Source organism: Acinonyx jubatus, chromosome B4, assembly GCF_027475565.1.
Source record: "Acinonyx jubatus isolate Ajub_Pintada_27869175 chromosome B4, VMU_Ajub_asm_v1.0, whole genome shotgun sequence".
Classification (NCBI taxonomy): Eukaryota; Metazoa; Chordata; class Mammalia; order Carnivora; family Felidae; genus Acinonyx; species Acinonyx jubatus.
The window spans coordinates 129,844,910-129,859,759 of NC_069387.1; the positions used below are offsets into that span (position 1 = coordinate 129,844,910).

The following is a 14,850-nucleotide window of genomic DNA, read 5'->3' on the forward strand; positions in this document are numbered from 1 at the left end:
CCCGCCCTTTCCCCTCTCTGGGCCAGGCTTCTCGAGCGGAGTGCTTTCGAGAACCTGGACTAGCTCCTCCTGCGTTGACCGTTCTATGTTTGTCTAGCGCGCTGTTCACCAGGTGATTTCAAAGAACCTTACTGATGCGGCCGGGCGTAAATTGTCTTGGTTAGTGGGCCCGCCGCCCCCCACTTCCTTGGGAGCGCTGAGGGTAAGTGCCTCGCCCGGAGTCACGTTTCAAGTGAAACAGAGTCCGATTGCAGTGCCTTGGTGTCGAATTTCGGTGCAATACACTGAGACCACTGTCCTCTCACCCTCGCCCCCTTCCCCCCTCCTCCCGCCCCCCCCCCCCATCTTACGGGGGTTGACACAGAATCCTCTCTGGGTTTTCTCAAGGTGTTTTGTGTGTCAAGCAGGTAAACTCCCTGTCTTGCGTGAACTTTTCCCCCCTTACCTAACTTCTAGGTCATGTGGAAGGCGTCATCCACCCTAGTTGCCCTTCTTCGGGATTTTAGTTCAGGGAATTGGAAAAACAATAAAAAATCATGCAATTCATTTCATTTTTTAAAAAGATTTTTAAATGTTTATTTATTTTAAGGCTTATTTATTTTGAGAGAGAGAGAGAGAGAGAGAGAGAGAGAATCCCAAGCAGGCTTCTTGCTGTCAGTGCAAAGCCAGATGTAGGGCTCCATCTCCCGAACCGGGAGGCTATATAACCTGAGCCCAAGTGGGGTCACTTAACCAACTGAGCCACCCAGGCACACCAATTTGTTTCTTTCTTTAGCTCTGCTACAACAGTGACACCATTGCATTCATCACAGTTCCTACTTTAACACAAGCTTGCGTGCTTACCACGTGGTTGGGAGTCCTACCCTAATCCAGACAACTTTTAAATTATCTTAATTTTTTGTAATTTGTCAACCACCTAAGAGTTGCAGTTCTGTTTTCATAAGGTTAGTTAATGGAGGCTTGTAAGCACTGTTCTAAGTGCTTCCCATATGCTAATTTATTTTCTGCTAACTATGCCTTGAGGTAGCTGCTTCATTTTTTTTTTTAAGAGGAGACAGCTCAGGCTCAGAGAGGTTAATTAACTTGGAGGTCACACAGCTAAGTAGTGGACCCAGGATTGAACCTAGGTTCTACCCTGTCTTCAGAAAGAGGATGTATAAATGGGTAGGGAATTCCCTTCCCCAAATGTAGTTGTAGATTTCTCTATTCAAGTAAAGAAGCACCTTCTCTTGAGAATATTTTTTCTGGGCAAGCACTATAGTGAGGAGGACATGTGTTTTAGTGTACCAATAGATGTCAGCACATTCTGAACTTGAATTCTTTCTGGAAGAGCCAGTTGGTAAGATGCTAAATCCCAATTATTCTAGATTACTAATGCTTGATATTTGGCTTTTTGGCAAAATCAAGATTTTAACGTTTTTAACTACCTCATAGAGTAATAGGATAGTTGTGGGCAATGTAGCCAGAATAAGAAAAGAAAAAACGCATTTGAAGAGCTGTTATCAAGACCTTTGGAGTTGAATGACTTCTGGTTCCAGATTCCTAGCTGTTTGTGCACATAAGACTTGATTGTAAAAAAAAAGGGGGGGGGGGCAGTCTGGGTGGCTCAGTTGGTTAAGCGTCAGACTTTGGCTGGGGTCATGATCTCACGGTCCATGAGTTGGAGCCCTGTGTCGGGCTCTGTGCGGACAGCTCAGACTGGAGCCTCCTTTGGATTCTGTGTCTCCCTCTCATGCTCTGTCTCTATGTCTCAAAAATAAATGTTAAAAAACATTAAAAAAAAAAAAGGCTTGATTTTAGTTGAAAACAGGAGCAAGTGGAAGTTGCCTCTTTTTTTTTTTTTATCAGGTGGATCCTTAAAACTGACGGCCATTTTGAACCCCGACTCTTACTAAATCTTGTGTTCCAAACCCTGGATCTTGGATAGGTTACTGTCTCAGTGGCTGCTCTTTCTTGATTGCTGCCTGGGACGAGTGGCCAAGGCCAGATATGCGAGTTTTGGCTAATCTCTAATTTTATCAAGCTTTTCAAACGTTTGAAACCGGGAAAGATACTTAAAACTTGTGCTGATAGTATTTTGGATTGGGGCTTATCCACAACCGATTCTACTCTTTAGGAATCATCCATTGGAAACTACCCTCACAGACCCTAGATCTTGGCTTCACAGTTCACAAATGCGGTGAGGTAGTTTTGGCTTGTATTTTAGCTGGTTGCCTCTTTTTGTTTCCGTAATTGCTCTCTCCGCAGAGGCAGTGAATGGAGAATTCTCCCTATGGTCAGCGTTTAATTAATTGCCTCGCTCTGCTGCTATAGTATTCCAGGCATCGATCCTACTATTAAAATTGCCTGGAGGTTGCCAGCACGTCGGATTTCGGTCTTGCAGGGATTGCCCGGAGTCATTGAGTTGAGAGGAGGGAGGCGCCTTGTGCAGTTTACTATCTCGGTGGGCGGTGGCCCGAGGCGCGGGACCTATCCGGTGACTAGATTGGGCCTTGCCCCTGTCCATCATCGCGAGGCTCTCCGCGCCGACTGTTTTGCCCTGAGATTTGGAAACTGAGCACCGCCTATGGGAAAGGGGGAAGTGAGGGGCGGTGAGGGTAAACGTTGCGTGTGTTCCCCCATTTATTGGATGGCTGCTGTGTCAGTCATACTCTGCCCACTCCCGTTGGCTGGAAGGCTCCAGGCAGGTAGCGTGGACGCGGCGCTGCCCCCTCCCGAGCTGCGATCCAGGCGCGTGACGTCTCAGACATTTGTTGTTGGGGTTTGGGCCTCATTAATTATTCATCAGGTACTTGAAAGGGCTTCAGTGATTGGTGGCTAAGAGGCCTGGTCGATTGTTTCTTAGCTAGAGATACGTGTCGCTCTTTACGCGGCTGGAGAAGTTTCGCATAAATTATCCAATGAGGAGCAGGGCGGGGCAACGCATAGATTAGGCAAATGCGCCGAGGAGGGAGGGGAGGCCGGCTACGAATTAGCCTAAGTTATTAAAGATGGCGGCGGAGCGGAGTCGCTCCCCGATGGACTCGCCGGTCCCGGCCTCTATGTTCGCCCCCGAGCCCAGTTCGCCGGGGGCGGCCAGGGCCGCGGCGGCTGCCCACCGGCTCCACGGCGGCTTCGACTCGGACTGCAGCGAGGACGGCGAGGCGCTCAACGGCGAGCCGGAGCTGGACCTCACCAGCAAGGTAGGCCTGGGCGCCGGCGGCGGCGCTGAGGGGGGACAGGGCGGTGGGCCGAGCCGTCTCCGGGACAACGGTGATGGCGCCGGCGGGGGCGGGAGGGGCCGGGCCAAGCCCGCCCACCTGCCGGTGCGGGACGCGCCTGGAGCTCCCGGCCGAGGGCGAGGGGGTGGCCCCCGAGGGCCGCGCACCGCCGTCCTCCCCCGGCGGCGCCTACCCGGCCTCCCGCCGTCGGGCTCCCGCCCAGATCGCTGCCCCCCGGCTCGGCCACGTGGAACGGGGGCGCCCGCAGCGCCCCGCGCGGTTGCGGTCCCGCTCCCGCTCCCGGAGCGGTGCCGCCTCCCCCGAGACGGCAGCCGAGAGTCGGAGGTGGCTGGCGCAGGGGGAGCGGCGGCGCGGGAGGGTCAGGTAGCCCCACCGGGGGCAGGAAGGCCGCCGGGGCTCTGCCTGGTGTCGGGAAAGGAGACCGAAAGTAGTTGCTCGGTCGGAGGGAGGGTTGTCCGAGGAATTCCTGCTCGACGAACCAAAACTGAAAGACGGGCAGGACCGGTAATCTCGCCACCCTCGGAGTGGAACCTCATCCTGTATGAATGGAATAACGAAGGACCTTTTAAATCGGGGCTTCTGAGCTTGGGAGAAGGTAGGCGGGAATCAAGGGCTCGGCTTCCGCTTGGCATTGTGCGAATGAAGCAGTAAGTGAAGACGCGACTGGTGTTTTGAAGGTGCTTAAACATCAATAAGGAAAGAATGCCAATTTGGGAGTCAGGGCTGGGTTCCCTTTCCTGCCCTGCCACTTAAAAAGGCTCTGTGACCTTGGGAAAGTTTCTTAACCTCTCAGTTCTATAGCTACATCATTTATAAGTCCAAGTATGTTGTAAAAATGAGAAAGGTATTCGACGTGTTAAAAAACAAAACAGAACAGGCCCAGGATGGAGTCACTTGCCCCCAGAACGGCAAAACTTAGTTGCAGCTTCAACCTCTCCCAGGAGTGAAATTTCTTGGTCAGTGCTAGTGAGGTAATCTGCCTGACAAGACCCCCCCTGCTTTTCCCAAAGAGAAGGTAACCTTGCCTGAAACGGATCCTTTCTTTTCTTGCGCTAATAACCTTGTCTCCCCTCATTTCTGCCTATAAAATCTCTCCTTTCTGTACAGCTGCATGGAGCTCCTTTCTCCTTGCTGGATAGGATGCTGCCTGATTCATGAATGTAGAATAAAGCCAATGAGATCTTTAAAGTTACTTGGTTGAATTTTGTCTCTTTCACAGACCCCTAGTATAGCGCCCGATACATACTACTCAGTAAACGTTTGAAGGGAACTGAACAACTGGTCATTCCCTGTGCAGATTAAATAGCAGCGGGTGGAAGACAGAACATCAATGCCACCTGCTACCTGTTGCTGGATAGTTACAATGAAAGGTGTTTGTCGAGCCTTGAAAACATTCGTGCCTTGTCAAAGTCTGGTGGCAAAACTGCATGCAACTTGACCCAAACCGGAGAGAAGTTCCCTTGCAACCTAAGCAACCAAGTTTCAACTGTTTTCTCTCCCTCTAGTCTCAGCTGCCTACCTAGAAACCAGCTATCTGGCTTCTTTAACAGTTTTCTTGTCTGCTGTCTCCACTACCGTAATGAGAATAGCCAAGCTCAGAGAGAGGGATGGCCAGAGGCAATGTGTGAGGCCATGGCTTGAAGCAAAAGACCCAGGCAGCACCCAGGTTGACAAGTACAAGCCCTAATGAGTCAACTCAGGAAGTTGTAAGAAATGCACTTGCTTCAGAAGCAGTTGAGTCGGGTGTCAGTTCATGGTCAAGGTGCTGAAGAATCCTGAAGACACAGGGTGGGAACGTGCAAGGCAGAGTTGCAAAGAGAGTAGTACCGTCATTTCCTGACCAACTCATTTAATGTTCCGGGATAGGCAGGTGTTACTTCATTGCAGAGCTGGGGAAGTCCTTCTCACTGTTTTGAACTTGAGAAGCCGTAGGTCTGTAAATTTTGATGATACTGAAAAGAAAAACTGACAATGTGGAGAGGGAGAAGGGATGTGTTGATTCCTGAGGAAAAGACTAGAAGCTATAAGTGTATATGCTTGCTACAATGAACTACGGAGACCAAAAGTTCTGAGAGCTTTCAGAGGGAGAAATGATCAGTGAACTGTAGTGGCTAGTTTCATCTGAGAAGGTTTTCCTAGGGCTGATTGGGCGAAGGAAACGAATGCCCACTTACTGAGCCGTGGACTGGGTGTTTTTACATGTTATCTTACTTGGTCTTTGTAGTGGCCTTAGGATTCAGGTAGTATAATCCCTATTTGTAGATTGAAAAACTGAGACTCAGAGAGGTTAAGTTCTTTGTCCAAGGTCACACACAAGCGGTCAGAGAATGGAATCTGACATACCTCTTGCTAAATGGCCTCCCCAAATAAGCAGTGTATATTTTCACGTTATTGACAGAAATTCGCAGAATGATGGCGCTAACTACCCGCCTTACTGGTAATGGGTGTTCTGTTGCTGGAGATGAGTCTTGCGGCAGTTTTTGCTGCTGATTCTAAATAATCAAGATCTTGCCAAGGCGAGATGGAACCGAATTCTTTGGTTACTGTGCGAACCAGTGGCCTAGGGTGGCGGGAATGGCAGGGTAGGAGCTCTCTGTCCGGTTAACTGCAAAGTGCAGGTAGCAGACTTCGGCATGTAGGTAACAAAGCACGGCTCCTGAATGCCTCCCCACAGTGCCCCATTGTCGGTCGTGGTGGGTCCTGCCCCTCCTGTCAAGCAGCAGGAAGCAGGCTGCTCACACCCTTTTGTCTGTGGGTTGTGGCTCGGACATACTCATTTGAGTACATCATAGAACTCAAGGCTCAAAGGCTATTTCAAGGGAGGCAGAGAGGACATGAGGGGGGCCGCGCAGTTATTTCAGATCAAGATGCTGTGGGGTTCAATCAGGGTCTTTGGTCAGGCTGCTGACCTGCCTTGGCTGTGGTGCTCTTCTAGTAAGTGTGGTCTTAAGGCTGTTGGTTTCTCTTCTAGCTGGTTCTAGTGAGCCCTACATCAGAGCAGTATGACAGCCTACTTCGGCAGATGTGGGAGAGGATGGACGAGGGATGCGGAGAGACCATATATGTCATTGGGCAGGGATCAGGTGAGCATAGTTTTCCTTTCGCTTTATTTTTAAAAAATTATTTAGAGCACATTGTCCTTCTTTTATCAACTTCCTGGTCCTGTGTCGGCTGCAGTGATTCTTTAGTGTCTGCACAACTGTTCGGGAGGACATAACAGTGCAAAGCGGTGATGCTAACTCCCACCTTAGTGACCATAATATGCTTGATGTCAAAGATTCACTGTCCAGGCGGTTCTACAGATGCTTCCTTGCTGTCTCCAGTACCCTCAATTTGCATAAAGGGAAAGCACAAAGCGAGGAAACTTCTTATCCCAGGTAACAGAGCAAGTCACAGTGAGGCCTACAGTTAAGTCTTCCTTGGGCAGCTCTAGGCCCTTCCCTCTTTAGGCCCGGTTTACGGATCCCATCGCTGTTATTACCTGTTTTGCAGAGAACCTTCGTGATCCTTCTTGACGTCTTCAACAAAAGGACACCCAGCGTTCCTCCCTTTGGCAAGACCGCCTTGCCTCAGACCACACTGACCATTCGCTGTGGTTAGCTGTGATAACAGAAGTCTTCTTTTTCTCCCTGTGAGATCCTGTCAGACGTGTAGCCTTGTTACCATTCCGGAAGGGGCTGATCAATGTCCTCCAGCCTGCTTGTTCCATTGTAATGGGGCCCACTGTTTTAAAGGAGGGCAGTCCTCTAAATTTTATCTTGGGCTTTCCCCCCGTCCCCCCTTTGGTCACTCCTAGGGATACCCTACCTCAGAGGTACTTTGTGTGGATAAGTTAGGTATTAAAAAATATTCCCTCGGTACAAGGCCTGCTTACTCTTGCTTCATTATGACATTATTTTTGCTGAAATGGCAGCTGGGCTTGTTAACAATTATGAACTTAGCCTGGACCAGAACTTGGCTCTGTCGTCTTCACAGGAAGCCCTGGTAGGCCTTGATGCGTCATTAAAGGAACACTTCTTTGCTGAATGCAGGCTTTGCAAAGGGAGGTAATAATTCTTTTTAGTCAGAGACGGAGAAAAACTCAAAGTCATTCTTTAGCTATTTGACTAGAAGATCTGTTAAGTATCTTCTAAGGGCTTGATACTGTTGCAAAGTACTTTTGGATACTTATAAACTGGCCTCTGCCCCGGGAAGAAAGATAGTATATACATAGATAATCTGAGCAGAAAATATTTGGAAATGCCGCAAGACTGACGTATGGAAGAAGGGTTTGATCTCCAAATACTGCTGTGCTTTCTTTGAAATGTCTCTCCTATCCGTCCCTTCCATTCCATCCTTGCTGCTGCCTTCCCAGTTTCGGGTCTTATCACTTTAAAGAAAGCATGGTCAGAGAGGTAGACACACTGAGAGGTTGCCTGACAAGAAGGGGAGGGGGTTGGTCAGCACTGGCAAGTGCTAAAGACAGCAAGGAGAGTCAGGTTCAGAAAGAGCCGTTCTATTTGGTGACCAGGGGTTTGTTGGTAGACTTTTAAAAGCTCTTGTTCAGGTGCACATCTGGCCTGCTGTGTTAGGATGAGCCACTCTCAGGCCACTTCACGCTTGTAGAATTGAAGAAACCATATCTAGACCAATTTTGACAAGCGTCGGGACTGTTCTTTGATGGTCTTATTCTTGGGACCTGCCCTTCCCCGCCCCCTCCCCCCCCATCATTACCATGCCTTGGCAACTCACAACTAATTAACCCTCCGGTGGCAAAGCATAAGATGTTCAGTATTCATTATTACATCTACACACCCAAGCATTATCTTTGCATCCAGCAATTGGATGCTGTTAGATTCAGTGACTCCTTCCTACTGGAATTCTTTAGAGGTAGAAAGAGAGCATAACTAGTTAAACAAGTTGAACATCAAATAGAGGACTAAACCAGATGCAAGGCCCCCAGGGGTCAGCTTCATTACCGGCTTCCTGTGCTTTACTTCTGTTTATCACTTCCTTCGCCTGTAAAATGGAGTTAATGGCACACTTCCCCACCCTACCTCAGAGATATTTTGTGTGGGTAAGTTAGATGTTAAAAAGTTCTAGGCAGAGTAATATGTTCATTAAGTGTACGTTCCTAATTGTAAAAGGAGGCGGTCTCACCTGGTAGTAGATCTCCATTTGCCTACTGGCTCTTTTCCTTGTCTTCAAATGGTGTTGATAATAGAATCTGTCCCGTGGGTCATGGCGAAGATTAACACTGGACTGTAGTATTACAGAAACGTTACCTAGTATTAATCATGGCAGTAATAATTTTTTAAAGATTCCAGGTTAGAGTTGATTTACCAGGAGATTTTTTTTCAAGAAGAACTTTGTTCATTTTTCATATTAAGCCATGGCTTTCTAAGAACCAGCTCCTGTATTAAAAGTTCAGGGAAATAGGAGGAGGGTCAGGTCTCTGGGGGGCAGTCAGCAAGGGCTTCAAAGAGGAGGTGCCCCTTGAAACGATACTAAAGGGGGAGTAGGAGTTTTCCAGGTTAAATGGAGGCAGTAGTGAGTGAGCTGAGAAAGCCACATGCACAGAGGCACAGAGGCATTGGTGATTGTGGAAGAGTTGGTGGACCAAAAGTGATTCTGTCAAGTGGGAGCATAGACTGTGAGGTTGGGAGTATCAGGAGGGTAGGCTGGACACATCAGCAGGGCCCACATCTTGATGGTTTTTGAACGCCACATCAAGGAATTAAGACTTTTATCCTAAAAGCACGTTGAGGAGAGTGCATACAGAAAAGGTAAGCCAGATGGCAGGACAGAAATCTGATTAGGTCTGGGCATGGCTAAATATGTGGCCTTAAGTAATTGGACCTCTACAGCTTTTCTCCTTGGCCTTTGTCTCCACTCCTACAGAATGAGGAATGCGGTGCACGCTGGAGAAGGGTAATGTGACTAGGGGCATTCGCTGGGAGGTCTGGATAGACAAGGTGACATTCGTGATTGCCCCTTGGTGTGAAACAGGACCCGGAAGCATTTTGTTGTACCAGAAGCAGGGAAGGTTGGATAGAATTTGGGAGTCTGGCTAGAATGGCAAGGTTAGCAAGCTTTCTCTTAGGAACACTTTCAGTAAGGCCTTCTCTAACCTAGAAGATTTCTAGAGCTAAGTAGGCCATGAGTTTGGGAACTCCTCAGCCCAACCAATCCCTCTGTATTCTTTTCTTTTCTCTTTTCTTTTCTTTCTTTTTTTTTTTTTTTTTTTTTTTTTTTTGCATTTTGTAAACATTTGAGGACTTGATGGAGGAAAAGCACCCTCATGGGGCATCCAGGGAATGTTTGAGATACCCTGTCCTCAAGATCCTTGTATATAGTAGGGGAAGACATGCATCCAGAACCCTATTCCACAAGGGGGGTAGTGTGTGGTGTGCTGATGCGTGCTTTCTAGGATGGGAAATACATAAGCAAAGGAATAGATCTGAACAAGTGTAGGGAACAAGGAGGGATGGTAACTGAGCCACTTGTGTTGGGACAAAACAGGAGGGGGTGTGGGATAAATGGGGGAGACCTTGAAGAAATTGGAACCGGTTGCTACTGGACTGGGGGAGCCTGAGGGTTTGACTTGGAAGTAACAACGCCAGAACTGTGCCTGGATTAGGAGCTTAAGCTTGTGTGTATGCAGGATGGGTTGCAGGGAATAAAGCCGGGATGTGCTACGACCAGCTAGGGGTCTTGTAGTGTTTGAGGTGGAACAGGGCCTGAATTGGGCTGGTGGCACTGGATTGGCAACAGGAGAGCAGGGACAAGGACAGAAGGGCGAGGCGTAAAGCTAGAATCAGGACTGGAGGGATGAGTGTTGAGCCTGGGTGACTGGAAAGGTAGTGTTGCCATCAGAAGTAGGGAAGGCAAGGGAGGAACTGGCCGGGCACGAAGAGGAACCCTGGCCAGAGGAAAAGGCTCTACGTTTGGAATCAGAAAACCCAAACGCCCACGGCCCCTTGGCTGTCTACCAGCTCTGAGACCTCTCCGGGTTCTGTTTATCCCATTGCTAAATGGGAACACTAATGCTTACCCCATAGGATTGCACGGAGGACTAAAGTGCTTTACTAGCAGTGTTCGTTTTTGTGCTGTGGTTTAAAAAGGGGTGTGGAGTGGTTGAGTTTAGATGCCGGGCTTCTAAGAGTTCTCACCCATGCAACTGGAAATCCAGTCTGGAGCTCTTCGAAGAGGACAGTGCTAGAAATGAGTGTTTTTGTCGTTTACAAAGTGACGGTTGGAGCCATAGGATGAGATGGCCAAGGGAAATAAATGTTCAGAGGCTAGAGAAGAGGACCACTGAGAGAGGAAGGAGCCAGACAGAGGGTAGAGAGGTAAATCAGAAGAGTTCAGGCAATAGGCAGGCAGCATGGGAGGGAAGTGCTTCGGGAAGCAAAGGTAGGGTAGCCAGCAGGGTCCAGTGTTGTAGGGGGTCAAGTAAAGGGCATTAGATGAGTGGTTGAAGGCCATTAATGACTTGAAAATTAATTTCTTCTAGAGTCCTCAGAAATACAGTCAGCAGGTGTGATCACTCCCTTGAGATGCTTGGTGGTAGAAGGGAAGAGGGGGTGGGAAAAGGCAGTGTAAAGTCTTTGAGAGGCAGTAGAAGAGAAGGGGTTGGGCACATGCTGGGGGATTAGCCTGGGGAAGGGGCAGAGGCACTCACTCTCTGAGACCCAGAGGCTGGAGGAAAAGCCGACGAGCTCTTGTGGGAGGAATTGAACGATCCCAAGTTGAAAGCACCTCGCAGGGATTACCTTACAGTAGACACTCAGGTGATTTGGTTGATTGGTCCATGTCTTTCCGTTGGACTCCCTTCCTCATTCTGAGCTCAGACTCCTTTTTTCCGGCTACTTGCTGGATGTTTCACCTGAGCCACCTCAGTTAAAAATCTATCCCTAAAATCATTCTTAAATTCTCTCCCAATTTTCCTTTGCCTCCTGTCCTCATCATTTCTTGCTTGGGTTATTAGAATTAGTTCCTAACCGGGCTCCCCCTCTCTGGTCTCTCCCTTGCCAGTGCACACTCTTTGTTGCTGCTCAAGACCTCTTTCTAGCCGACAGTGAATCTGATCGTGTTATACCCCTGCCTAAACTCCCAAAGCTTCCCACTGCCTGGTACATAATGTGTTTTGCTGCTGTCTGGTGTCTGTCTGCTCTTAACGGCTCTCACCCCTTATAGGGTCTCTCACCACTTGACATCCTGCTCGCCAACACACCAAGCTGCTTATTGGTCCTTGAATGTGCCGTGATCTGCCATGCTCCGTGCTTTGCTCCTCTGCCTAGGATGTTTTTACTCCTTTCTCCGTAGGCCCATTTTTCATACTTGGAGACCCAGCTTGGACTCGGCATCCTGCAGAGCTGTCCTCAGCTTCCCTAGGCTGTGCTAGTTGCTTACACTTTACATTCCCTTTGTATAACTCTATAGTAAAGCACTCAAGTTGTATTGCAATTAATTAATTTTCTGTCTCTCCCGCTGGGCTGTGAGCTCGCCGAGGGCACCTGTACTCCCAGTACCCAGCATGAGACTTGGCATAAAACCTTGGAGAGTCTTAGTGATTACTGTTGAATGAATTAACGAATACCCTGCTTCAAGGGGAAGCCGTGGCACTATTATTTATTAACTCTGTGTGTGCCCAAGTTTTTGAAAAGTGTCAGAGAGAGCAGTGTTGTTCTCCAGTGCCTGGGGTCGGTGTGGGGGAGGAGGGTGCGGTTTGGTGGGGGTGGCTGAACGGCTGACTTGTTGGCAGGCTGATGTCTGGGCTCTTGTCACCAGATGGGACTGAGTATGGACTGAGTGAAGCTGACATGGAGGCCTCCTACGCCACAGTGAAGAGCATGGCGGAACAGATAGAGGCTGATGTCATCCTCCTGCGGGAACGCCAAGAAGCGGGGGGCCGTGTGCGTGATTACCTGGTCCGGAAACGAGTAGGAGACAATGACTTCCTGGAGGTCAGGTGAGGAGGCCTTCGGAACAGTTCAGGGGTTCTGAACCCCTGCGTGACCCTGCGGTCTAGGGCTTCACGGAGAGCAGTGATTGAACCTCTGGCACTTGACACTCCTTCCCTTTCTGAGGCCAGGAAAGAGTGTCCAGAGATATGATAGCTCCGTTTTCTGCTTCTGTACTTCCCCCTCCCTAAATATTTCCATTTGGTAAGAGTGGAGGCCAGCCATCCATTTGTGGCCATTGTGTGGGCTGCCTTTTCTTAACCGACTGAGCCACCCAGGCACCCTTTTCTTATCTGAGGCTACGTTGTCTCATCTAATCAACCTGTGAGGCTGAAAACCAGGATATTGGAGGGGAGCACTTTGTGCCTCTGCCGGCTTGGGGCTCCTGTCTGGCAGCTTTGAGGAAGCTAGTGGACGTCAAGAGAGAAGGCCATCGTGACGGGAGTCTAGTTCCTCCGAAATAATTCTTTCTACTCTGGAGGCTGTGCTTCCAGGGACATTCCCAATGTGCTCAGCCACGAGTGGGAGGAGCAGTGGGCTGCAGAGGCTCAGGGGCATTGTGTCCTTAGAGATCCAGGTACTCGGGTTCACTTTGCTTACCCACTAACTCTCACAAGGATGTATGGGTTCGTGTACGTGCAGGGTAGCAGTGGTAGGCAACGTGGATGCCGGCAAAAGCACGCTTTTGGGGGTCCTGACACACGGGGAGCTGGACAACGGCCGAGGCTTTGCCCGCCAGAAACTCTTCCGCCACAAACATGAGATTGAATCTGGTCGCACCAGCAGCGTGGGCAACGACATCCTGGGCTTTGACAGTGAAGGCAATGTGGTAAATAAGCCAGACAGCCATGGTGGCAGCCTGGAATGGACAAAGATTTGTGAGAAATCCACTAAGGTCATTACCTTCATCGACTTGGCTGGCCATGAGAAGTACCTGAAGACCACTGTCTTTGGCATGACAGGTCATTTGCCGGACTTCTGCATGCTCATGGTAAGTGGGAAGCACTCCTGAGGAGGGGAGGCTCCAGCTGGGTTGTTTGGGAGGTGGTGATGCGCGAGTGCTAGAGATTGTTCTGCGACAGAGGCCTGTTGATTCGGGGCTTTGACACTGGGTAAGGATGACACATTTTACAGGGTTGCCTGGTCCCCTGAGTGCTGTGGTCTTGTACCTTGGTGGTGTACGTACCTCGATCTCTGCCCCTGGTGCCGGTTGCAGACCTGTTTTATTTTTCAGAGAGGCATAGAGGAGGGTTTCTCCTGGGGCTCACTTACCACCTTCAGAAATGTTTTCCCGTGGCGGGGTTAGGCTCCTTTGCGGAGGTGATACTAGGTGGCACCCCCAGAGACGAGACGAACCTGGGAAGAAATGGAAGAGAGGACAGACGGCAGTCAAGAGGGGCCTGGGAGGTCACCTCTGTCAAAGCCTGGGAGGAGAGGCTCCTGTGTGCCTGGCACCGTTCCTGGGGCCTGAAGGATACAGGGCCACCCCGGGCTCCCGTAGAGCTTACAGTCCAGTGAGTAGATTTTTTGGCAGCTCATCAACATATAGATCAACTGAAAAGGAAAGGGAGCAGAGGCTTCTGTGTTGGATCATGTTGCAAAGTTTCCATTTGGGTCCCACTGATTTTCTTCCCTGGACAGCGTGTGGGAGTCTGTGAGGCCCACTGCCTTGCACACAGCTTCACAGCTTCCACGGAGAGCACAAGTGAGCAAGTTTTCCTTTGGCAAGTGCTTCTCAAAGCCCTTCCCCATTTCCTGGTTCCTCCAGCTGCCTGTATTAATAAGTGTAGTAAACACAAGCATCTGTTGAGAGCATAATTGATCAAGTTGCCCCACAAACACAGGTTCTCAGGCAAATTCTCCCCAAACTGGAGAGTAAAGAAGCAGAGCATATGTGTGAACACTCTTGGTGGCTCTCTACCCAAGGTTCTTGGGATCTCATTAAATCAGGATCTCCCATATCCTTGAGCATTTCAGGGGCCACCACCAACTTTGGGCTAAGAAAAACTTCTACAAGAAGGGGTTTCAGAGGAAGAGCCATAGGGCGTATTTGGGGGAATTGCTGGGTTTGTGTTAAGAAAGGTGTAGAAGCCAGTGTAAAGTAGGCATTTTTCTAACTAAGTATAGGGAACAAGGGCAATTAAAGGAAATACCTTCACCCTAGAGGAAATGTTATACATTATCTGACTTTGAGGCTATAATCCAAATATTAAAAATTTCTGTAGAAAACAATGAAATCATCATGGCTCCATGATAATAAATTTCCGGGGGGGGGGGGAGGGGGGGAAGGAGTCTATAAAATATATAGACAACAGAGCGATAGAGCATTCTCTTATCCCAGCTGGAAAGAATGCAAACAAGTCTGGGTTGGATAGGAAAGGTGGTTGGAAGAAACGGGAAGAATTAGAAGGAAGAGAGAGGAGGTGTCTTGGTGTGAGCAGAAGGGAACATGGCAGAGGACGTCTGTGTCAGTGGGATAGCGTCTCACCTGTGAAGTGCGATCAAATGAAGGGCATCGCTTGAAACCATTCTGGAATGTAAGGGGCACCTGCGTGGCTCAGTCGGTTAAGCATCCAACTCTTGATTTCGGCTCAGGTCATGATCTCACGGTTAGTGAGTTCGAGCCCCATGGTCGGGCTCAGCGCTAACAGCTCGGAGCCTGCTTGGAATTCTCTCTCCCTCTC

At 49.3% G+C, this 14,850-nt stretch overlaps 1 protein-coding gene across 5 annotated transcripts in view; it reads left to right on the forward strand.

Annotated features, from left to right (window-relative positions):
- Position 1: 1 nt before the first annotated feature.
- The window catches only part of GTPBP1 (GTP binding protein 1), a 38,166-nt gene continuing 23,317 nt past the window's right edge, over positions 2–14,850 (forward strand). Inside the window, exons 1-4 of one of the 5 annotated variants that reach the window (XM_053226810.1) lie at positions 1,828–3,182; positions 6,193–6,304; positions 11,994–12,174; positions 12,809–13,157. In XM_053226810.1, coding sequence (XP_053082785.1) covers positions 2,991–3,182; positions 6,193–6,304; positions 11,994–12,174; positions 12,809–13,157 — 834 coding nt within the window. In that variant the 5' untranslated portion in view covers positions 1,828–2,990. Of the gene's footprint in view, positions 203–1,827; positions 3,183–3,281; positions 3,817–6,192; positions 6,305–11,967; positions 12,175–12,808; positions 13,158–14,850 lie in introns of those variants that run through there. The other 4 variants (XM_027070717.2, XM_053226811.1, XM_053226812.1 and 1 more) reach the window with 4 other exon arrangements.